The following is a 25,298-nucleotide window of genomic DNA, read 5'->3' as shown; positions in this document are numbered from 1 at the left end:
TATCAAATTACATTAGCTAATACAACTATTAAAGAAATGTTATGGATTTTTCCAGCCCTGTTAAAGAATAATGATATGAGCTTCATTTCCAGTCCTGAATCCTCCTCTGACCTTGATGATGATTTAAAGTGTTTGTCTTAATATAACCACTCTTCCCTCCTCCTTTCTCTCATCTTCTTTCATATTCTCTCTTCTTCTGAACAGATAAAGTCTCAGCCTCCCAGAGTGAAGCAGGTACAGGCTCCCACGCTTGAGTCTATTCCTCATTTTTCTTTAAATCTATTATTATTATTATTATTATTATTGTTGGTTTTTTTGGCTTTGGCCTTCCTTATATAGTACATTTTAAAATGCCTTTCCTGATATTGTTGCTTTAAAAAGTTTTCTATTATTCTACTCCTGCTAGACTGATGGGCTTGATAGTTGAATCAGGTGTGTTTTAGTTGGAAAAGTGTAAAAATAAGTAATTAAATAAATTATGTGCATGAGGTCTGGACAGGGTGTTTTTTTTTTTTGTTTTGTTTTGTTTTTTCACAAGTCATGTGAAAATTGAGAGACAAATTCTTTGTAAGTGTTTGGCAATGTTGTACACTAGAACTTTGATGAACCGGCTAGGAAAAAAAATAGCCACATTACATAATTGCAGCTGGACACTGAGCTTTCACTTCTCACACCAATGACCTTTAACATAAATCTTATTCCTCATTCAGGCTAGTTACTGTCCCTAGATAACCAGCTTTCATGGTCTGTTCCCAGAACAGCTCTAGTCACCTGGTTTGGACACATTTTCACAGTTAATTTCAAGTTGCACATGCAGCTCACGTGTTTTTGTTTTCAAGCCAAATTTCCCATCATCCTTATTTAGAAGTGAAAAGATATCCAATCTTTTACGCAGTATAGTAGAAAGGTGAAAATGTAGTAAGTCCAGAACTTAACATGTGATGGTAAATTCCACCCAGTACCAGTTTTCTTGCCAACATCTTCTTTTTTTTTTTTTTTCCTTTCCCTTTTACTAAATGTGCTTACTCTGGACAAAATGACTAACACTTCAGAGTGCTGTTGGTGAACGTAACCGATTTAAAAATCGCCTGTTTCGTGATTAATCATTCATGGAATGTCTTGCATTATCAGCAACAACCCATTAAATACTCTTGGCATCTCTCATCTCTTTGGCTACCCGAGACAGAGAATGTGTATAGGAAGATGAAGCCGGTTTGATCTAGCTGACGAATCTGGCACCAGTCTTAACTGTACAGAGGCCATTAAGAATATATAGTTAGTGGGCCCAGCTGAAGCTGAAATGAAATTTGGCATCGGATTAAACTAAACTCTCTCTTCCTTATGTAACTTTCAATTTGTTCAATTCTCAGTAGAAAAGAGATTGCGGTATTCTTTAGAAGTTTCTCAAGATTTACTTTTGAGGTCTTATTGGAGCCTGTTTTTTTTTTTTTTTTTTTTTTAATCTGATAGTATGCGACTATATTTAACGCTGTCAGTAATATCAAAATCTTCTTAGAGGAGGTTCAGTTTAACACTTGTACAGATGCGGCAACGTCTGATCCTCGAACCCAGGCGTTGCACACTCTACTTTTCTGTCAAATGTAAGTATTTTTCAGATTCTGGCTCGACAGGTTTGAAATTAGCTCTGAGGTGTATTTGCCAGTTTGACACAACAAACCTGTACTTCAGTCTGAATAGACACTCGACACCGAGACTGAGATACGGTATCTCGACATTCCCTGTCAATGAAGGGGAAGCTTAAAGAGATGACAGCAATTCGGTTTGATGCCTTTAAACAGCAGAAGCTTTATTTGGTCAGCATGTCACTGTTTTTTTTATGAGACGCACTCAACTTCGAGCATTTGATTTGATTCATGATGACTTATATTGATGCCATAAATACCTGCTTCTCCATAAGGAACTGCAGTGTCTGCATTCATTCCAGCCCTACATGCATCCACCTGATTCTGCTAATGAGCACTCAAACACAGGAGTTAATTAGGTGGAGTGGTGTATCGTTGGAACAGGCTTTGTATTTCTCGATGTAGCCGGTTGAGCATGCGGGCCATAAATACACAACTGCTTGCGTTACAGTATCATTCTTTACTTATTTGCTCAATTGTAAGGGTTTTTTTTGTTTTCCCATATTTCATGTTTTTCCTCACTGCTTTGGCCTGATCACGGACATGGCTTTATACATTACATCATACATTGTGTTCTTTATCGCTGATGCGCTACATACCCTTCCACACGTTTTCAGAGATAGCAATGCATGAATAAAGAGTAATATTGGGGATATGTAAATCGCCTGTGTGTGTGTAGGGCTGTGATTCTGCAGTACCCCCTGGGCTCCTCAGCTCCCTTAGCACTGATGGTGTATGTGAAAGACTGCGACAAATCGAGGGTCTGGACTCCAGCATGATGGAGCAGTACATCGGCACTATTAAAAAGGTATTTTATTACCCAACACTCAACATCTCCTTAACATAAGATGTGAACATTGCAGGCACTTTTTTTACATGTAATATTCTGAACAAACTGAGTGACACTGCAAATTATAAAGCTAAAAGCATGTCATCGTGCGTGCAATAACGGATCTGATCATGCTGTGTGCAAAAGGATTTTTAACACTGACAAAAATGGGAAAAAGCCCTCCTTAGAAGCTGTGCGTTTGGAAACTCCCACGTAAAATTACGTAACAGTTCAGCCAGTGGAAATGTGGCCCAGTTCTTTAAAATGTCTCTGTACATCCACATAGTACATTGTCAGTGAAAGAAAGAAAAAAAAAAAAGGTGTGCGAGGGGTTTTAACATTTCTTTAATTGACAAATACATTTCTCACATTTACTGTGAAAACAGAGCACTGATATTTGTGTATGGTTCAGAATCAGAAAAATAAAACACGGTGCTTTCACCCACCCGTGTTACATCATCAGCTTATAACACATACGAGAGCGAGAGAATGCAGGAGAGGCTGAGCATACACTATAATGTTTATTGATTATGGTGTAAGTGATCACAGAAATGAACTTTCTCATACTTACATGTTACCTCAAACTATAAATAATTAACAAATATTCATAGTTCGGTGTGTCAGTTATTTATAAATTGTAATCATTTGCAGATCTCGGTGTAATAAATGAAATAACACACTTTATTTGGTCATGACAAGCTTCATCATCTAAACCGGATTTGATCTGCTTGTTTTGCTGCGATCATCATCTGAGAGTTGGCAATGACATGAATAATGGCTTCAGACCTTCATTATCCAACCTAACAGCTGTGCATCAACAGCCACTGAAAGATCTCTATTGTAGTGAGCATCCAGGCCTCCAGAAAGTTCTTGCACCAAACACAAGCTGGCCTCTTGTTTTCCCAAAGACCACGCAGGTCCAAATCATTCAAATTGGTGCTTCACAATCCGATAACGGTTTAAGACGTGAATGTTTGTGTTCCCAGGCGAACGTGAACGGTCGTGTGCTGTGCCAGTGTCAATTGGAGGAGCTCAAGAAGGAGATGAAGATGAATTTTGGGGACTGGCATCTCTTCAAAGCAATGGTAGGGCATTAACAGCTTTTGATATTTAGTGCTTCAGATGAAAAAGCAAAGTGTCTCTCTAATACCTCATATTACCTCTTCTGACTTTTTATTTTTCTCCCCCACTCTCACTGCCTGATGCGGCCTTTTTAAACAGTCCATCTTTCGCTAAAACATCCGGCACGGGGTTGCAATCAGGAAAACATGTAGCGTGTGTTGATCAGATCTCCATTTGTGCTACCACAAACGAATGTTGTGTTGCCAACAAGCAGGCAGCCATCTGGTCCAAGATGGCAGCTCTCAGAATGAACGAAGGTTATTGTCAGTGGGAGCTCAGCATCCACTCAACGAGCTGAATAGCTTGACTTTTACAAGAAAGTAGCATTTATTAAACTCAGAATCATGGCTGTGGGAAATAAGGAGCACACAGGACAGATATACAGACACACTGAAAGACAATATTCACTGCCCTTTCATTAAAACTGTCTTTGATAACTTTCCTTTACTGTTATAATCCTATATATAGTTATTATACAGTGCTGTTGAATTCTTGAATCTGGTTGGTCAGAAAGTGATCATTATGTGAGGGGATTAATGAAGCATTTTTTAAAACAAAAATAAATAAAAAGAAAAAATGAAAGAAGGGTCTGCAATGCTGGCGTTCCAGTGGGAGGACTTTGTGCTTTCTTGAAGCTTTTCTTTTTTTTTTTATCTTGAGAGAAAAAGATACAAATGAAAGAACAACTGTTTATTGCACTTTAGCCTTTTAATGATATAAGCGATAACAGGAACTAGCTGGTTTTTGTAGATGTTCCCCAACATTAAATATAACTATAATCAGATAAATGTATGATTTTGCAATTAAGGATGTTCTATTAATAATAAAAAAAAATAATCAGCTCCTCTGTTGAAAAGCTAAGTGGTCCTCCTCTTTGTCTGGGTGTATCACCTTTTACCGCTGATCGTTTTTGTATAACAGTATATTCAGTCACGTTTTGTACATGGCATACTACATACTGCAGCCTGTCCACATCCGTAGGGAACCATATGCCATGTTTTCTTAAACTAAGGCCCAGTTGAATGAGTGTGGTCTGTGCTGTTTCTGTGGCCCTCTTCCCCAGGTGTTGGAGCAGAGGCAGGTGGAAAGCCAGCTGCTGCAGGAAGAATGTTCAAGGGTTAGTGAACAGGGCAGCAGTGCATTGGTTCAGCCTGAACCTCCCCCTGTCTGTCCTACAGCAGCCCCCCACAGCAATCTTCAATACAGCCTGAACCTAAGCTTCGAGGAGCTCAGCACTGCTGGACTGGAGGAGCCCACCAGACCCCTCAACAACCACTGGATGGTGGGTTCAGAGTTACAACCTCCATTCTAATTAATACACCCATCACACGGTGTTCATAGATCTATGTAATAATTACGCTACATCCACACTAGCTGGTCACAAGTCACTCAAATTGCAGTTACCAGCTAACGTGGTGGTTTGTAAACATGCACTGTTTGTTTGTTCTGGCGAGAAACTAAAAAGCAGGCAAAAATGTATTACTACCACAGTACAAATGACTGTGGTTTAAAAATGTATTTAAACTTGATGTACATGCCACGTGCTAGAACAAGATGAAACCACAAGTTTTTCTTCCATTTTTGCATCAGTAAATGGGAACTAAATGCAAGCGGGAACCGAATAAGTGAATGGGGAATTGAAAAAATGTTGGATCGCATGTGCTCTAAGTTTGGTTCGAGGAATCGTTTGGTTCAGTGTTTGGGATTTTTCCCTTAAAAAAAAAAAAAAAAAAAAAAAAAAAAGCATGCTTATTTTTTTTACAGAGAATTGAGTAATTCTCACTTCAAATGTCACTTGTGCTCTCACTGATCTCTGTGTCAAACGGTCGCGTGTTTCTCCGTCGCTCCCTGATGTCAATGCAGGATTAGAAAGTATTAACAACTTTAAATGAGCTGTACAGTGCCACTGACTAAACAGTTATTAGCCCACTTTGTGTCTCCTCGCTATATTCGTTAACGCATGCATAATGTGCGTTCACAAACGGATTTCATTAACGGAAACAAATAAAACTACCACAACAAATCATCTCTCATGAGCAGATTACTCAAGAAAGAGGCGAAACGAGGCTGATGCAAGCTACAAGATTCTGAAGTGCAAGTTTGTGAAGTGCAAGTTTCTGGTACAGTCAGTCAGCTGACATCTCGAGAACAAAGGTGCTAGCATTGTCAGTCACACACACTTGGTTTAATGAGGCATGGCAGGCTTTTTGGCTCCATCTATAAGTTAGGTGCACCTCATCCTTCCAAGTGAGACCTGACTATCCGCATAACACCGTGTTTCTATATAGGTAAGTATTTAGACAGCCGCTGCACAAATACACGTCTATAATCCTAAACACATGCTCGCATTCAGACTCTATTAATATATATCGCTTCGATTCACTGGCCGTGCTGCCCTATAGTTATAAATATATACGAACACAAACACACCCCCTTCCCAACTCTTTGCATACACACTTTCAGAGAAACACTTTTTTACCACACCACCTTTTTTTTTTTTTCGAACAAAGAAACATGCCCTAGCTTCTGCTTTTCAGTAGTCTATCAGTAGAGTGGAAATAGCCTGTGGTTTACTGGGTGACAAACGACTCGTTCTCTGACCTGAATGAGCAGAGGAAGTGAAGCGCCGGACTGCTTTAACAACACACACACACATTAAATGCAGGGCTGCATGTGCAAGTCTGTTCCTGACACACAGAACTGGTTATTTCTGCTCGTTCTGCTCATGCACAAAGTTGCCAATCTAGATTTACCAATCACATCATTATGTACTGTATAGAATTGTTGATGTTGCAGTGGCTTACCCCATTTCCACATTTTTGTAGCTGTTTGAATTGGTATTATGTCATAAATCTGCACAATTGTTTTCTATAATAATGAAATGGGAGAAGGGAGAAAAAAAACAAAAAAAACCCCACCAGAAATCCAAACTACAAATAAAAAGCTGAAATTGTAATTGCATACGTTTTTGCCCTTTTCTTTGAAAGTCGTTCCGGTGCATCAGAAGTCACAGTCATGATAGAAAGTATTTATCAGAGTTGCAAATGGTTCTAAAGAAAACAAACAAACAAACAAAAAAAATCCCATGAGCACCATTAGGCGCATTATTCAAAAATGGATGCATTGTCCACCATATGAGTGAAAGGCATTTTGAAAAAAAGCAACCTTATTCCCAGCATGATGCTTCCACCATCATGTTTCACTGTAAAGCAGTCTCAGAAAAACATTTTCCTCATCAAATCAGAGAAAACTGAAGTACTGAACATGTCTTTTGACAGTGTTCAGTACAGGATTGAATAAAGTCCAGCTTTGTGTGGGGGGTCTGGACTATTGTTGTCCTGTGAACTGCTTCTCCCATCTGAGCTGTGGATTTTTCCAGCTATTTCAGAATTACGTTGAGGGTGTGAAGGGAAGTGGATGAAGGTTACAATTTAAATTAAAAAAAAAAAACTTTTGTACTTTTGTCATGTACTTAGTAGCCAAATAAATAGATATGTGGGGAAACAGTGAGTTTTATTTTTTATTTTTGGTAGAATGCTGTTGTGAATTCCTCAGTTCAAGTTACTTCATATTTGAAACTCAAATTACTTCATACTTTCATTGCTATCATTCTGTAGTGTTTGAAAGTTTGATGAAACTATAACATTTAACAGTACGGTGTTTGTCTCATCTTAAGGCCTGTAGTGTAGTGGTTCTTACCTCCAGTGGTTCTGGAGACTCTCTAGCCTGGATAGTTTGATGTCTTCCATCAGTAGGGAAACTGTCAAGATATGCTGGACTGGGTTTCCAGAAAACTGGAGTTAAGCCTATGCTACAGATGTAGTGGATAGACTTGGAAAAATTCTGAAAAATTCCTTTACAATGTCCAAAAATCCTTGGTTTGCCCCTCCAGGTTGTGACCCACAGAACTTCCAGCATGTCCAGTCTGAACTCGCAGGAGTCATCCAATGACATTAGTAAGTTGACTGACAGGCAGCAGGCTGAGTACCGCAGTGCCTACCAGGACTACATCACTCACATGGCCCAGCTGGAGGTAGCCGGCTCTGGGGCTGAGAAATCAGAGGACAAGGGCAAGGAAGGTGAGCAGGAAGGCCGCAAACCTTTCAAGAAAAACTCTAAACAAGGAGAGAATGTGACCGATTACTCCACCTCCCAGGACACTGGTCTTCTCCATCCAATCACTGAAGAGGACGAGAAACCAGAGCGTAAACCCTATGTGAGCCGCACCAAGGGACCGGGGCCACGCTACCACAGCTTACCCAACGAAGAGGATGAGGAAGATGATGTGCCCGAGGAGACTGATGCCACACCCCTCCTCTGGGAAGAGAAGGTGCAGGCAAAGAGCTTTGTCTCTGCCGAGACGGACAAAAAAGAGTCGTCCGACTCCGGCATGAGGTCGAGCGAGAGCTCATCTAATCATTCACTACAGGACGAGGAGAGTGAGGAGGCTCAGGACGAGGACGAGAAGTCAAAAGAGGAAGACCTTGTGACCACAATACGTATGTCCATCTGCTCAGAAGCTCTGTCTGAGGCCAGCAGCCCCGAGGAGAACTGGGCCACCTCACATACACACACACAGGCTGTCACCAACCTGAACCAGGCAACCAGCAACAGCTCAGCTCTCAACAACAACAACATCGCAGACGAGCGCAGCCTCATCATCTCTCCGGGATCCAGCACCGGCACCAGAGCTGTGCTCAACCACAACCTTCTCGCAGTGCGGATGAAGAAGAGCACAAACACCACGCAGGACGAGGGCAGTGAAGAAAGAGAGAGCGTGCTATAATGAGCAGGATGACCTTTTTATTTATTAATTTCTTAATGAACTGAATTCACACCACAATTGTTTGTCCTACTACTCTCGAGTCATTAGTATAGTGTGCAATCGTACAGAGCGAAGATGTTTAGTAAAATGATTCTATGTATTGAATGATGATTTTGAAGCGGGCTAGAAAACAATAGGGTGCTAGAAAGCAAAGCAATCATCAAATCATTTAGAATTGAAATGTAAATTGTGTTCATCGTTGTGTTTCGTGTAAAGCAATCTCTCAACAAATTGTGATCGCTCAGTGCACCGAAGGTAAATGCCTTCTGTTTATTATTTATGAATCATTTGTGAAGCTGTTGGTGAATATTAAGTGTAAGCTAGTGAATAAAAAAATGCTTGTATGAAAATCTTGTGTGCTGTGTAAGTGTAATGAGTAGGTGACATTTCCTCAAAATGCATGACCATGTTTCAAGAAGTAATAAACACTGCATTCGAAATACTTGTTCTTGGTATTTTTGGTGCTATTCAAGTGCACATAGCATGTGTGTGCACGTGTGCATGCGCGCATTTTTCTTATAGGAACCGAGAGCAAATTTTTGGTGTGCACAAGATTACTAATATGACATCCTTTCACCCTGTAAAGCTGATCAGGAAAGAGTTTAGTCATAACTGGCAACCGCTGAGAGTTTCTCGTCCTTTTCTCCGAAAAATCAAACTGGATAAAGAGCCTCCTGGTTCAATTGTCTCTTTTGAGATGTACAGTCGAGTCGTATAAGCATAAGTGTTTTACATTCGTTTATGATTACGATGCTAAGCTTTGTGTTTTCATGGAACCCTATAGTGCAATAGACTATATGGATTTACATTGTGGGTTTTATGACCAAACAACAAAATAAATATATATATTTTTATATATAGGTTGTTACTTTTCTAATTTAGAGCACATATTTTAATCATTGCAGGAGCAGGTAGTTCAATAGAGCAGGTCAGTGGATGCACACGAGGTCGAGTCCAGGTCCCTTTTCTTACATTGGTACGGGTTGTATGGCGTGTGATGGATTTGGCCAGTAGGTGGTGCACTTTTCATAAATTCACACGGCGCTTAAAGTGCGAGTGCTGGTTGGAGCAAAACTTGTGCTCCATACTGGCTGAGCATGAGCACAGTAGAGCAGTCCTGTTAACAAGGTTGAGCTCCATTTCACATCCACTGGACCCTTTCGTTTTTTATTTTAGGGCGACGCTCTTTTCAGCTCGCAGAATCTGGTTCATTGGGTCTAAAAAAAAATAAAAATAATTTGACACATTCCTGTTAATCACAATAGTCTGGAGTTTTATTTTAGACATTTGCAACCCTAGTGTTTATAAGCTCCTGGAACCTTGTCCTGGAATGCGTTATCCATCGTGTAAGCAGAATTCGTTCATTAAACGGATGGATAAGGAAAGGCCCAGGACAGGAAAGGCTTCACTGCAGAACCAAGCAGTCATTTTTAAACCCCAAAAAAGCAGCGCCCTAAACAATACATTACTTCACACCACCATCAACAGTGATCTGAACCGGTTAGTACGGCTTTACCACTCCAATCTCCTCTTTTTTTTTTTATTTTTTATTTTTTTATTATCAGTGTGTGTGCTCGTAGACTGTGCAGTTTAGTGGTCTCGTTTATTTGAGCCTTGAACCAGAGACCTGGTCAATAGGGGAAGCAGTTTCCCATGTCACAAGTCATTAAACGAAAATAAACACAAGTCAGTAGGTGATAAACAGCAAAATTTGACGCTCTGAGAAAAAAAGAAAAAAAAAAAAGGAACCAAACTGCACCAATGCTTGTTGCTTGCGTTGTACTCTCAAAAATCTACGCCTTTTTTTAATGTTGGTAGCTTGGCTTTTTAAGCTACAAATGTACTCGCGGTGTACATTTCAGATTTTATTCCCAAATTCTACACAAATAGTTCTTTGTTATTAAAAGCTACACAATACCAGTGAGAAGGAACGATGCAGTTCAGAACCTATTTTTCCACCAACACGATCAAATAAAAGCAGTCGCGGTGTTGGGTTTTTTCATATAATCAAACCAACGCGGGTGATCACAAAGTTCACGTTTAATTTCTCAGACCTTTCTGAAGACTCTTGACACAGTAAAGACACACACACACACACACACACACGGTTCAGGTGAACTAAATATACCCTCCAGCAGGAACAGCTGTCTGAAACCTGCCACCCAGCACAGGGCCGCTTAAATATAGCAGGCCTATGAACTACAATAGACATGTGTGTGTTCAAATAAAGCATTTGATTTATTTTATATATAAAAAAAGGTACGATTTACAATTACTTTTATAAAAAGTTTCAGCATAATTAAATACAGCATGACACTTTGCAGCGTGGTAGGCCAACGTCTGCAACTATACAAGATATAACTCAGAGAGAGAGAGAGAGAGAGAGAGAGAGAGTGTTCACAAGATTTCACGCGAATGTCAGATTGGCTGTCCAGTCCATCACGTGCCCAAAGAATGATGGGAAATTTATATATAAAAAAAAATGTTAAACTTTGTACAGTAAGTGAAGCACACTTGCTTCTATTCACACAGTCATCACACACACACACACACACACACACACACACACACACACACACACACACACACACACACACACACACACAAAAATAACAGGCGATTTTTCTTCCATGCCTCATTTTCTTCCCTCGTGGTTTAGGGAATATAGTGCTTCTTCGTCTTGAAGAAAAAAAAAAAAAGTGAGTCTTTAGATAAATAAAAAAGATCAATGTCCAAACTGAGAAACACGTCACATACATTGTCCTCTTCATTCAGGAGGGGGAAAAAAAAATGATTGGAGATCCAAGCGAGAACACCATTTGAGTGTGTGTGTGTTGGGGAGAGAGAGGGAGAGACAAGGTCCTGGGTTCCTGTGTGTTCACGTCTTAAGCAAACACCTGCAAGAGATTGAGGGAGAGAGAGAGAGAGAGAGAGAGAAAGAGAAAGCATTTAGCACAAAGCAAACAGGCCGGAGATCCGGACAGCCTGGCGCCAGAGAGGAAGCCGCAGCTCCAGCATTTAACCCAACACTCAAAGACAGAAGGGGAGAGAAAAAAAAAAAAAAAAAGAGACAGAGAGAAAGACTGAGAAACAGAAAGACTTTAAGAGATAGAAATGAGACACAAAAGACAAGAGAGACACACAAAAAGACAGACAGAAAAGGAGAGCGTGATTGAGAGAGAGAGACGCTGTGGACCAGATGGATCTGCTCGAACCACGGCCAGAGGAAACACTCCTGCTGACTACTGATAGGACGCAGGCTTGTAATTAAACCCGGCTTCCATCCTTATGTCCATTTCAACAGACCGGAAAAGCTGCGAGTGTGTGTGTGTGCACTAAAGTCCAGCTCTGAGTCCTGTACATTAGTACTCTTGGTACCCAAAGTCATCACGTGGTCCAGTTCTCAGGAGTTCAGATAATATTAGATCAGAATGTCATGATTTCTTGATTAGGCATTCACATCACAATTTCTAGCTAATACTCAGGATTCTGATCGGACTGTCCGAGACGCATCAAACGCGCATCTCTGACTCGCACATTCGCCACTTTCCGGTCTGATCCGACAGAAGATCGGACGATGTTTTTTTTTTTTTTTTTATGGACATTTTTTATTCCTGGTAATATCTAAACGTGATGTTTGGTTTTTTTTTTTTTTTTTTTTTTTTTTTTGCAATCGCGACTTTTTTTTTCTTACATGAACATAATTTCTCTATACTCAAGATACAAAAAAAAGGTTATTTACCTGGTTAACGGTAAAGTGTCCGACTGTCCTCTGTGATCAAGTCTGACTGAAACTCCGGCGTCTGGATGGAAGAGGTGACAGACAAGACAAGTTATTATTCATCTTCACGCCTCATGAGCTGTCAAAATAAATAACTCAAATAATGTAGGAGATCGCAGAGGTCTACAGAGAAACGCGTGTAGAAAGTAAACTATTGTCGTTATGTGTATGAGTGTGTGTGTGTGTGTGTGTGTGTGTCCTGGTGATGTCCAGCAGGTGTACCTGTAAGGACAAGATCCTGATGTCTGTGTTGATGGTGGTGAGCGGTGTCCTGGAGGAGCCCTGGTCGGCTCGGGGAAGATGGAGCGCGCTGCTGATCGCGGAATGCGAGTCGAGGGCGATCTGCAGATCCAGGATGTAATCGATGACATGCTGCAGGATCTCCATTTTGCTCACGTGTTTGTTCTGCGGGATGCTGGGCACCAGCTCTTTCAGCTTCGAGTAGCAGTCGTTCATGTTGTACAGCAGGCTGAGAGGATCGTCCGCGGGGGTTTTGCTCCGAGACACTCCGAGGCTTTGCTCCGTCGCGCTCGCGCCGCTTTTCCGGAAAGACCTCACTGGACTTATCGCTTTCATAATTCACACAAATACACGACGGTTCAAAAACAAGAGAATACTTATAAATATATTTCTATAATTATTTTTCTCCTCTCTCTTTTTCTCCTCTTTCTTTTCTCCTAGCTATGCTCGCAGTTCTGTGGAAAGAAAACGCACTGGATTAACAAACTGTCATCGCCGCATATATACCCAGCTGGGTGGGTTTTGACGCGGCGTTACAGACCGCGCTGATTAGTCGGAGGCCGCGCGTCGATCATCCCTCTCGCGCCGTTTCATTGGTCGCTCATAAATCCCGCCCCTCCCTCTGTGCCTGCCTTCAGCTTTCGGAACTAATTCCGCAATTCAGTCTACCTGTTCCTGATCAGGAGGATCTGCTCACTCCTGGAGAGACCACTGTCAAGGTGGTGTTTTGTTCCGACTTTACACAAACGCACATTGTATCCTCTATTAATCAGGTCTTTACATTGGATCTCTCTTCATCTTCATTCATTCACCATCATCATCATCTATTTGCTTTTGGTTATGGAATCCAGTAAAACCATGCATACTTTCTACATTATAGGTAAAAAAAAAATGCTGTTCGTGTGCCATAAATGAGAAAAAGGGAAACACGTGATGCACCCCAAACTGACAGATTAATATGATTAATAATATAGGCTTAAAGATCTTTTCCTTTGCTATGTCCACACTGCAGGTGCACCATCACAGGGTCCTTTATACATCCCCCCCCCCCCCCCCCACACACACACACACACAAACAATATTCCCATGATCATCAGGATTATTTCATTATCACTAATGTATGGAAGTGTGTGCAAACAGACCATGTTCACTATCACCATGAAATAATATTTAATATAATATTCAATCATAGGTACTAATGCATTTTTATGTGCAATAATCCCCAGATTATGCAGGTGCTAATATGCAATGTAAATTTAGAAAAGAAAAATGTGCATGTGTGTGTGACAGTGTGCCCACTAAAATCCGCGAGTGTTAAATGAACACGTGCAACACTGTAAATCTTAATGCAGCGTTGCAGATTTTGGATGCACAATAAATCTTAAACAAGAGACGAACTAGCAAAACATATAACCTATGCATGATTATAACCGTGATAACTGAGTTATGAGTTTTCCTCCTCATCAGTTAATCCCTCATCTGACCCAGGAGTGTTGCAGAAATGTGCTGGAATGCGGTGCAATGCTTGTGTGCTGGAATGCACGGGTTTATTTTTGTTTTGTTTCATGCAAGTAAAAAAAAATGACATGTTGGCTTTTCTGCACGAGTGTATGTCTCGTGCAGGGCTGCACTTATTGTGCATTGAGCTTAAGAGCACGCTTCAGGCGCAACATTTGCAATCCTGGGGCGTCACACACGAGTGAGCACTTGTACGATGAGATCTGGGTCTCTTGAAAGATCCTGTCCACATCTGGTGCAATCGTGGATTTATCCAAGATCGCTCTCTTTTTTTTTAAATTTGTATTTATTTTTTGTTCTTCCACAGCTGTGTAAATGTCGGCACGGCGTCACGGCTGATTCCTGACAGGTGATGAATTGGCACCGGGTTTAGGCAGATCAGCTCCGATCAGCTCCGATCAGCTCAGTGGAGTGGAGTGGAAGGGTGGAGAGGAGAAGCGAGCTCGTGCTCTCTCAGACTCTCTGGCGCCAGGCGCGTGACGTCACTCATTGAGCGCGGCCCATGCTTCGCGGCGCCGCTCGGGCGGCTGCTATGGAGACGGAAAGGGGGCCCGCGGGTTCGCGCGCGGGCGCGCCGACATCGCTGAGAGATCCGAGCTGATCGCCGACACCTCGGAGTCGGGTCTCGCGCTCCGGAGCCCGCACACCTGCACACATCTGCATGACCTCGTCATCCACTCAGAGTTGTGCAAGAACCAAAAAAAAAAAAAAAAGCTGCATTAAAGGGAAAAAAAAACAAACAGGTGATCGCATACCAAGGAACCTGCATATAATTAGAACCTAACCCCTTGGGTTCATATATAAATCTATCCCATAATATCGAATACCTCGATTGATCATATGTTTTATAATGGATAATTAAAAATGGGTGAATTTTCCATTCCGCGGCGTGTGTGGATCTTTTTGAGACGTGTCGAAAAAAAAATATATAAAAACATTACAAAGTTGCCAGAAAGTTGAGAAGTTTTCCGCGGCCCGGCGTCTGGGAGTCTGTCCCGCCCCGCGCGCTGCTGTTCCACTTCAGTGCAGCTGCACGCGCTCTCTCCTCTCCTCGCCTCTTCTCCAGCGCCCCGGTTTAACAAACCCGTCCTGATAGAACGTGGGAATTCCCTGAAATCCTAACAAACCTCATTTTCCAGCATGCTTTCTCTGAAAGTCATGCATTACCCACATCGGGTTTGTACACTGCCATGTGGCATCCTTTTGCAACTCACTACAGAGACAGTGAAATGCATGCTTAAAAACAAAAAAACAAAAAGCTGCATGAGACGCACATTATAGATTTTGGGCGTAAACAAGACACAATTGTGCTACTGTATGCGATTGAACAACGTAAGTAAGGAATTTCTCTATCACTCCAGTTTAATCCTAATATAATGTTAATGGACGTTTGTTTCTATTTCACACTTTTGTCCATGTCCAAATCCGAGGCATTCGATTCTGAAGCGGTCCGCTGTATATACCCTCCAGCAGCCGCCCCCCCCCCCCCTCTCTCTCTCTCTCTCTCTCTCTCTCTCTCTCTCTCTCTCTCTCACGCTCCCGGCGCGTGCACCACTACACATCATAAATGCGCAGCGCGCGACTCCTGTAGTTACCCCGTGCCCTCAGGGGGCGTGGTCTTCTTCCCCTTTTTCCTGTTTTGTTTTAGTGTGTTTTGTGTCCCCCCCCAAGACAGGGGGTGTCATCTTTTACTGTTTGGATCAGCAAACGCTATGCACCCAGGGAGCCCTTGGGCTGTACAAGCAAATCCCACTGAGCCATAACATATATAAGCTATATAACAAGAATCATTAGAATCCAACTGAAGTCCAGAATGCATCAGGTCGAAGATGCTATGATTTCTAAGAGTTCTTCATTGTTCTTGGCTATTGAGATTTGGACTTACTTAATTCACTGGTTACTAGTTAAACAGATTAATAATGACAAGAGCCTATATACACTACAGGGTGATAATAAATAAATAAATGAAATAATAAATAAATAAATCTGAAGCTTATAATGCTCTTAAAAACAAATCACTGGACAGAGAATCAACAACATCTAAACAAATGCATTCCTGCTTGTTTGCTTTTGCTGTGGTGAACTGTTTGGGGAAAAAAAATAGAAATTAGGAAAAGCAAGGAGATTCACATATATTCATCTTTTACACAAAAGTAAACGTGTGGTCATGCTTATAATGGTGATGTCTGTATATACAACATTTTTCCCACAATGGGGTGTTTTCTTGTCTGTTTTTCTTACCTGAAGGACTTTATTAGTTATTAGTTTTTTTTTTTCTGCCACCTGAGGCAACCCCTTAAAGGCCAGATAGCATGCACATTTTTTTTTAATTCTCGCTCATTTTCCAAACATTGATTTGTTGTTAAAACCATTGAAAGCTTAATATTTTGCCAGTACATTTAGATGAACACATTTCTTTACAGGTGTGTACTTCATGACATTTTTATACAATAAAATTTGTACCATGATCTTGGCCGGCATGTAGAAAAAAAAAATGCCGTGAACTCATCACATTCATATTAGCATGAAAAGAAGTAAAAGATGAGAATGAATTCGAGTCAGGCTCTGCGCTAGATAAGAAGAGCTTCAGTGTCGAAGATCAATGCTGGCTGTGTATCAAGAGGATTTCAGATCGAAGGGCAGTATACAGTAAGCAGGCTGTCGAAAGTAAAAAAGTGTCAAAAACAATCCTGTAATTAGAATCATGTGGGTTTTTTTTTTTTTTTTTTTTTTTTTTTACAAATTTTGTGCAAAGGTCCAATGACATTGGCCTCATCTACTATATAACACTGAGCACTGGTTTTCTCCTGACTCCATGAGCTAATCTTTTACTACATAACAGAATATAAAACTGGATGGTGAAAACTGGCTGTAGAGCACACTCTGAGGCTTTGCACTGACTGTCATACTGTTCTCCGAGAGCTATTGTGGGTAAAATTGCAGGTGATTTAGATCCGCAGGGACCCAAAAAATGGCTCTATTTGCATCCCCAATTAGCCAAATTCCATAAACATGCTCCTTGACCAGGTGATTTCCCCAGTGTGATCCGTCCAAAGACCAAGCCACGTGTTCATTTCATTAGATCACCCTTCTGCCCACGAGCTCTGCAATGGCAACTCTATATTGTGCTTATGTACGATATATATTTTTAACAAGGTTGAGTTGTGGCTGTTTTTTGGCAACCATATGCGTGCAAAAGTAATGCATGTGGGTTGGCTCTGGGCTAACACTCATTTGTAACTGAGAATAAGTAAATAAACCTAATTCTAAATATACTTATAATGGTATCGTTATAAAGGTTATAAACAATATGAGAAAAAATATGCTTGCTAAATAAACACTAAGGTAATAGCATCCAGAATAGCGGAACAGTCGAATTGCTAGATTGCTACCAATCTGCCTACATTTATAGTTAGGACACGAGATTAGTCAGTGTTCAAGATGTAATCAAGATCAAACACACTGCAGGCTCATGCCAAATAATAGCTGACTACAAAATGGTGTCCTTTCTTCCTTTTCATCTTCGACTGAGACGCTTTCAAATTTGAAGTCGTAAATCATATTCCTGAAAAAGAGCGATGGGTTCGTGCCTGCTGTTGATGTCAGTAACATAACCCTAGCAACCGGAAGTGGACTTTCATTGGGCTAACACAGAAGAGCAGAGTGATACACACTGTGTACATCATGGTAATGTTATACTAAATATAAGCACAGATAGATGACCTCACATCCATTCAGATCAGTAAACTAATATATGAAACATAATGTAAATATTTTAAATACTGTATTGCTAAATCTCTCACTGTTTAATGGACTATGTGGAAGGATGGCAAAGGTTTTTTTTTGCTTTTGACTAATTTGTTAATTAAATATTGTAAATAACATTCATATGTCTGTATCATTTCAATCTCTAAACCTAACACGAGAAGTCGTAGATCATATTAAAACCATATGACACATGTTCAGTAAGTGCTAGTCAGAATACTATGGTGTGTAAAAGCTGTAATAATATGAATATTATACTCCTACTATAGCCCTGATTGTACAAGCATATAGTGTTCTTGTTCACTAGATACAGAAGGTAGCATAACCACCTCAGCTCCAGAGTCCCAGATCCGATTCCAGATCTGGGTTTCTGACTGCATGGAGTTTGACACAGTTTCCTCTCACTGTCCAAATTGCCCTAGGTGTAGTATTTGGGTCTCTCCTGTGATCCAGATGCCCTGCAATTAAAATCAGTTTGGTTCAATTCTTTGAATAACCCATTTGCCATTATTATAAAGCAGCTTAACAGTAAGAAATACATTTGAAATGTATATGTTTTTTTCTAATGCAATAAATGTCTAATGAGCAAACCAGGAAACTGTGTCAAGGAAAACCCCCTGAACCAATATGTGGAAGAGAGAAACCAGACTCAAAAGGGAACTTGTCCTCATCGTCTGGGTGACACCAGATTATAAATAATTTGTTCTTCAACAACAGTCAACTATGTGGTCAAAAATTGCAATTGTGTAACCAGGAAAATTAATTATAGCTTAAACATGAAGTGTATTTTGTTGAAGTTGATCAAGGTTAACCTCTCAAACCTGACCAGGATAAAGCAGTTACTCAAAATGAATGAATGTTCCTCAGGCTCTTCACAAGCTTGATGCTTTGAGTTGTACAGTATTTTTTTTTTACAAAATTTAATGAGATGTAAGCGGTACAGAGAAAGTACAGCAGAGATGTGCATTAGGGAAGTTGTATCCTGAAAGGCTACTATCTCGGCCCACACACCACAGTCTTAAGTGTCACACGGGAATTGAGAGTTTTGTAGGAGATCTGAAACCGCCTGATGCTATCTGATCCTGCGTCAGCCTGCAACTGGTTGGTTTTTGTGGTAGCGCTTTGCCACTCCGACTTCCCTGGCTTTGTTCTCATACTCCGTCGGTTCGAGCGCTGCATAGCCTGGCGCTGACTGCAGAAAACAGCAGGTTTCTCGTGCACCACTTCCTCCCTGGGTTTGGCTCTCTCCGAGCTCTTACTCAATCCTCTGTTTCTTTATATAGCGCCATGGGAAGACCGGGGCAGTGCAGGACTCTCTGTTTAATACGAAACAAAACTGCAAGATGGGGGAAGAAGTCAAATTCTGCTGTGCCTGAGGCAGTGTGTGCACGGCTAGTTGCTTTTAATTCACTTAATTTAATGTTTCACGTTTATACCAGACTTGCTTTTCTTTTCTTTTTCCCTTAGATTAGCCAAGCTTGGTCATGGGGTTTCCTGTGATGCTTCTCATGACCATTAGAATAGAATAGCCTTTATTTGTCACATATACATTACAGCACAGTGAAATGTTGTTCTTCGCATATCCCAGCTTGCTTGGAAGCTGGGGTCAGAGCGCAGGGTCGGCCATGATACGGCGCCCCTGGAGCACACAGAGGGTTAAGGGCCTTGCTCAAGGGCCCAAGAGTGGCAGCTTGGCAATACCGGGGCTTGAACCCCCAAACTTCCGATCAGTAATCCAGCGCCTTAACCACTGGAGCCACCACTCCCCCACAATATTAAGGGGTGAAAACACTGTGGGCTGTGGGTAGCAGATAAGAACTTGGATAAGAACGCTGTGTGTGAACTGATGCAAAAACCCCATAACACTTTTAGCAGAACATTAAGGGGTAATAATTCTCCCTCACACACTGACCCACATATTATAGGAACAAACATGCGGTTTTAGTAGCAAGTTTTTATTAAAATAAATTGATATGTAGCAGAGCGTTTTTTTTGTTTGTTTTTCTTTTTGTCAATCACTATAAATGATCGACAAATCACAAATCTCTATGAATATCAAAGTTATTCACAGTTAGTCAGCAACCAGCACCAGGGAGATGTCTACTGCAGCTGATTTGATGAAAATGGATCGCTGACCAAAGTCTTGCCTTAAAAAAATTGGACTTGGCATTAAATGGATGTGCACTAAATAAGCAAAGATTTATTTTTGTAATCTCTTTATATCATTGAGTTTAAATGGTCACTTCATATCCTGCTGAAAGAAACACACAACCATAAAGTTGTTCCATAAAGAAGCAAAAGTAAAAAGTCTGCGATCATGAAAAATATACTAATTCTTCATTTAAGGTATGTGGAGAAAGGAGGCATTTACAAAGAGTTTTCTGTGCTAAGAGGCGTTTTCTATGCGAAAGTTTTTTTTTTCATGGAAATGATCAACCTAAAAATAAAAAGGATACAATAACAAGAAAACCAAATCTAAAACTAATTATACGTACATGAAATGAGGAGTACAAAAAGACATCCTTGTATGAAGGTAATATGGCTTGGCTTTAAACTAGAGAAATCCAGTGATGAGTAGAATCTTGTTTAGGCTAAAACATTAACATGCTAATGGAACAATAATGCTTTAATTAGGGACAGTTTAGTGTGTAATCACCGTTCTGTAATGCAGCTGGGAAATGTGTCATCAATAAGTGTGTAGACTAAAGGTGCTTTAAAGTGACGCATCGGTAAACAAAAACGTCTCATTTTGTAAGCACACGTATTTGCCGTTCTTTATTTCCTCCTTTCCTTTTTTTGTATCATTGCGAAAAGGGATATTAATTCCTGTTGATTTGTCAATTCTTTTAAAAAATTTATTTTTTTTTAGTTTCCTGACTAGCTATTTACTGACACTTGTGTTTCATGTTTCTCGGTACAGATGCTTGAAAGCTTTACACTTGTACTCTGCAGCCTAATTGAAGTGTACTTGATGTTCTAACTTAATGGATTAGCGGTATCAGCAAGGGTGTCACTGAAAACCATGTCGGGATCATTTTTGTGTGGTTAGGAATTGTAGGGAGGTTATGGAGGTGAGGATGTGGAGCTGTGCGCTCCCATATGGGTTTTCATGTTTCATTGAGTTGAGCAGGTGAAGGATTGGCTGGCTGGGTGCCAGTATGCACATGGGGATCACATCCAGCAGGTAATCTGTTTATTCAAGTGTTCAAGGCCTGTAAATGCAATTAAAGGAATGTTTCCTCATGCTAGAACCAACAGTTTGTTAGTTTTAATTGGAGAGCATCCATGACAATATTAAGAAATTAAGGAAATGTCGTCGTCTCTATGGATTTGATTTAGGCATTGGCCAGAGTGTGTCATTACATAATTGCTGAACTAAAGTAATTTTGCTTGTTTATTAAACCATGCACACAGTACCTTAAAGGGGTTTCTGTCTTTTCTCCATATGAAAGGCTGCAGAGTGAAAATGGTGGTACTGGTTTACAATTGATTTATTTACACATTGATAAGGTGACCTTAACTTTAGGCATTCTCTAAGAGACAGCTGAAATTCTTCCAGTCTCTCACAATCCTGATAGATCTGGGGTCAGGAATGTATCACACAAGCTAATGTCATGCTGTATTGATTTCTCTCTTCTTTACTGAGGTGTGCACTCCTGAGAAAAGGCAATGCGCATCCTGATGGAAGTTGTTTCTCATTATTCGCTCGGAGTTACCCTTCCCCCCCATCTCATTGCCACATGAATTATTCAAACTATGATAATGAGCCTCTGAGGAATTTCGAGGGCCTCTTTGATAGTGGTTCAATGCAGCACCACGGAGCGAGGGAGGGAAAGGATCCAGAGACAAAGGCTGAATGACAGAGGCGCTCTGGGTGGGGTCAGGTCCGTGTATTTTTTTTTTTTCACTGACTTTGCTGAGGGCCCTGTGCCTGCTTGTGCCATGTCACAAAGCTATACTATAAAAGGGCCACCTTTGGAAAGGGGATGTGATACAGAGAAGGGGATGTAAGCCTTGACTCACACCTTCTTTATGCCACGTTCCACAGTCGACTGAAGGGTTGACTGAAGGGATCCAGTTTCATATCCACTTCTGGTCCTAGCATGAGAGTGTCATGCCTGCCTTTGTGGGGATGGGGCTTATCGGGTTTGATTATCAGTTCTGCCACAACTTTCTGCAAATCATGGAAGTTTGAGTGTGTTTCTCAAGTGGACAAATTACTCTGAAAATGATTCTAAAATAATAGAGGGACGTATATATATATCATTATTTGTTGTTGTTATTATTAGTAGTAGTAGTATTTGACAGGCATACAGACTGACCCTTCTACTCAGCTAACACTCAGGGCTGGGTACATTCATTTGATGAACATTCGTTGATATGTTCATGCCGCTGTGACTACCAGTTTTGCATGTTCTTTCTTCGTCCATGGGTTTCCTCTCTGTTCTCTGGTTCCATCACATGACCCCAAAACATCCTGTTATTTAGTTATGTAGATAGTGACTCTGAATTTCTCCATAGGTGTAAATGACTGTGTGTGTGTGGATGGTGCCCTGTAATGAACAGGTGTATTCTATCCAGAATATATATATTCCGATTCAATGCCCAGTGTTCTCAGGATTGGCATCATATTCACATGACCCTAAGCAGGATAGGAGAACGTGGTTACTGACAATAAATGAATGATTATCTGAACAAAAAAAATAATTATTACTGTAATTTACCCCTTTTTGCCCTAATGAGCATTAGAACCTGATCAGGAGAATCAAGTTGAGCAGTGTTACAAACTGGACAGAGGGGCTTAAAAGGGTCTATAATGAACCAGGCCAAACATGAAAGCCTGTCATTAGCCTTTCATAGATACCCATACTGTTTCCAGCCGGTTCGAGGACTTGACAAGAATGCCACAAAAAACTCCTGACATGAGACCAGTGGAGTCAGATGGTGGGCATCAGGATGAAGCCTGGAGCCTGGAACTCAGGCCCGCTCTCAGAACAGCTCCTCTGATCTGCCTCTTCATTACCATATGAATCCTGAGGATAGGCGGTATAAAAAAAAAGGAAGGGGAGAAAGCCTGGGCGCAGCAGAGGGCCAGATCCATATGGAGCTGCCGAGTCCTGGAATGAATAGTGAATGGGACGGCTGCTGCTGCTGGAATCTGCCTCACAGCTTTATTTTGTGAACAGGATGACCAGTGACAAGAGGGATCTTTCGCAGATGGCCCACCCTATAAATAGGTAGACGGTCGATCTCCTTGGCTGTCAGTCTGTCTGTCCTGCTTATTCCAATCCGTGCCTGGCCCTTGCTGCGGAATTAGGCCACACAATGGCTGTGGGTTCAGAAGCATGACGTGTTCCATTGGTCAGATATTTGGTGATCAGATGTATTCAGCCAATTTGATTATCAATACGAGAGCTTTTTTTTTAACGCTAAAAGTAAATCTATCCCCGATTTGCAATACGATGGCTAATGCAAGGCTCAATGTTGAATTCCATCCGGCTGTGTGCATGCATATGTGTGAGTTGTAAATAAACTAGACACAAGACACAATCCATTTGTAGTTGTGTGAGCACAGACATGCCTTTTAAAGTTATGCAGGCCAAAAAGAGCCGCACTTGTATTTCTCTTTCCCTTTTTGGCTGGTAGTAAGATACCTCTGGCACTGCTCATTTAAACACAGATATAGCGATCTGTCTTGTCTCTCACACACACACACACACACACACACACACACACACACACACACACACACACACATGCTCTAGCTGTACAATAGCACCTAAGATAATCATTAGGGCTGCTGTGTGTCCTTGGAAAGGCAGCTGTAAACACTGGTCCGCACGAGAGTTGGACGCTTTGTGTCTGGACCACACAGGCAAACATAATCAGTGCCGCTGCCAGGCAGCCGCACGCCAGCCATGCCAGATAAGATGGCACCTGGCTTGGCACACTCTGGTCATTCAATGATTACACACAAATGTGCGTTCCTAAACACACAAAAAAGTAAGAGAGAGAAAAACCAACTGTGGAAAAATGATATAAAACCATAAAAGTTAATATATTCTCTAATGACTATGATGACGCTTCAGTGAAACTCATAAATCGCTGAAGCTTATGACATAATATTAATGTTTTCTTTTAGAAGCAATTTTGGTTGGTATTAGGAAATGTGTCCATGTACTTAGTAGAAGTAGCAGAACCCATATTAGAGAGGTGACTATTGGTTGCATCAAGGAATACTGCAGAATTTAAAATATACACTGAGACATTACTGCTATTTGATAAGTGTACACAGCACATGGAATGACGTACAAACTGATCTATATACGGTTCTTGAAACTGCTGCACAGCATTAATATGAGTGGTGATTCGAACGCAAATGATGAATCAGTCTCCGTTGCATGCACGCAAGCTCCCGCCCACTGATCACCCATTTACATATCATATGCATACAACAAGCTCCCATTCACCCTCATCTGCATCTCATTTAAAACCTAATTTATTTAATAAAAATATAGTGTTCAGCAGCAAATAGTTTGTAATGAATGAGTGGTGTTGTATAAATAAAATTAAGATTTTATTTGCATCTTCAAAAATGTTAAAAAGTTCAAAATAATAGGTGAAATAAAAGAAAATGCATCATAACGGAAATGTTATGAGTTATGTAACTATGTTCTGTTTTGTTTAGCCTAAGTCATATTTATTTCTAGTTCAGTTTTAATTAATAGTTTTAGAAACAAAGAAAAAAGAGACACAAAATATAATTTCATGTATTAGTGTTGTCATGAAATAATAAAAAAGCATTATGAAAGCCTTTTCTTAGTCCCTGCACACATTTTAATGTAAATGTACGAGTTATTGGTTAAGTAAGTAAAGGCATATCATTGTAATGGTTTTTCTGACTGTAAAATAAGCAAAAGCTACTGAAATATAAACTTATTGTTAAACCTAAAAATGTTAAAATGCATTAATAAGGAGACTCCTTGAAAGCTTGTACAACCAGACACTGCAGACAATGTAAATCTCTTCCATATATGGAAAGTACCTTCTGTTGAACCAGTGCATGTAATCAGCTTCTGGTCCTCGACAATAATCGATTTGATTGGATATTGACTGATTTAGTTTCTATTTGATTGGATATTTTTGATTGATAGATGTTCCTAACCATACCATACAGTCAGCTGCACATCTCGCAAACCCAGAATCCATTCTTGGGTCAGCGACGTACTGATCGGAAGGTTGTTATGTCGAATCCCATGTCATTGTCAAGTCACAAATGGGTCCTTGAGAGTAGACCCTAGAATGTTGATTGCTTCGAATAAAAGCTTTGTCCAAATAGATAAATGTAAAATGTAAGCACTGTACACAGACTATTCCAGTGTTGCTTGTTTTCTAAGAATAAAACATTGTCATCGGTGGCATTTACCACTGATGAACAGTCAAATGCGGAACTAAATGTAAATAGCAACCATAATAGAGGAACAGAGGCACACAAAACATTCAAACTAATGTAAAATTGTAATTATGTCCAATTAAACGTAATAAAAACCAAATAATCAGAGACCTTGAGGAAAA

General features: G+C 40.6%; 2 protein-coding genes and 2 long non-coding RNA genes across 16 annotated transcripts in view; 2 read left to right on the top strand and 2 right to left on the bottom strand.

The window, feature by feature from the left end:
• kidins220a (kinase D-interacting substrate 220a) overlaps nt 1-8,859 on the top strand; it is a 57,937-nt gene extending 49,078 nt beyond the window's left edge. For 9 of the 12 annotated variants that reach the window (XM_083543563.1, XM_083543558.1, XM_083543553.1 and 6 more), the window contains 5 exons: nt 205-234; nt 2,323-2,451; nt 3,459-3,557; nt 4,658-4,876; nt 7,487-8,859. In XM_083543563.1, coding sequence (XP_083399689.1) covers nt 205-234; nt 2,323-2,451; nt 3,459-3,557; nt 4,658-4,876; nt 7,487-8,380 — 1,371 coding nt within the window. In that variant the 3' untranslated portion in view covers nt 8,381-8,859. Of the gene's footprint in view, nt 1-204; nt 235-2,322; nt 2,452-3,458; nt 3,558-4,657; nt 6,551-7,486 lie in introns of those variants that run through there. The other 3 variants (XM_083543555.1, XM_083543554.1, XM_083543561.1) reach the window with 2 other exon arrangements.
• LOC310727394 overlaps nt 1-25,298 on the bottom strand; it is a 766,835-nt gene that overhangs the window by 294,054 nt on the left and 447,483 nt on the right. The gene's annotated exons all lie outside the window — the stretch shown is intronic.
• On the bottom strand, nt 8,378-12,933 carry id2a (inhibitor of DNA binding 2a). 2 transcript variants are annotated; one of them, XM_083543828.1, is made up of 3 exons: nt 12,423-12,933; nt 12,162-12,222; nt 8,378-9,636 (listed from the first exon to the last, which is right to left on the bottom strand). In XM_083543828.1, exons 1-2 carry the CDS (start codon nt 12,774-12,776, stop codon nt 12,166-12,168), a joined length of 411 nt encoding a protein of 136 aa, XP_083399954.1. In that variant the 5' UTR covers nt 12,777-12,933; the 3' UTR covers nt 8,378-9,636; nt 12,162-12,165. The 2 variants fall into 2 exon arrangements, with proteins under 2 accessions (XP_083399954.1, XP_083399953.1); XM_083543827.1 differs by lacking the exon at nt 8,378-9,636 and adding an exon at nt 10,635-11,316 and having other exon boundaries at nt 12,423-12,925.
• On the top strand, nt 13,033-15,214 carry LOC310727397. Its single transcript, XR_014534011.1, has 2 exons — nt 13,033-13,159; nt 14,266-15,214. It is a non-coding gene; the product is annotated as an uncharacterized lncRNA (long non-coding RNA).

Source organism: Silurus aristotelis (genome assembly GCF_946808225.1).
Source record: "Silurus aristotelis genome assembly, chromosome: 6".
Classification (NCBI taxonomy): domain Eukaryota; kingdom Metazoa; phylum Chordata; class Actinopteri; order Siluriformes; family Siluridae; genus Silurus; species Silurus aristotelis.
The sequence above is the reverse complement of the archived record's forward strand: the minus strand, read 5'-3'. Positions and strand labels throughout refer to the sequence as shown.

Excerpts from the sequence above, each read along its gene's own strand:
- id2a (XM_083543828.1), bottom strand. The coding sequence starts at position 12,776 with ATGAAAGCGATAAGTCCAGTGAGGTCTTTCCGGAAAAGCGGCGCGAGC. Across the intron at positions 12,223-12,422 it reads TCAGGATCTTGTCCTTACAG|ACGCCGGAGTTTCAGTCAGA; the intron begins GTACACCTGCTG and ends TCTTCCATCCAG.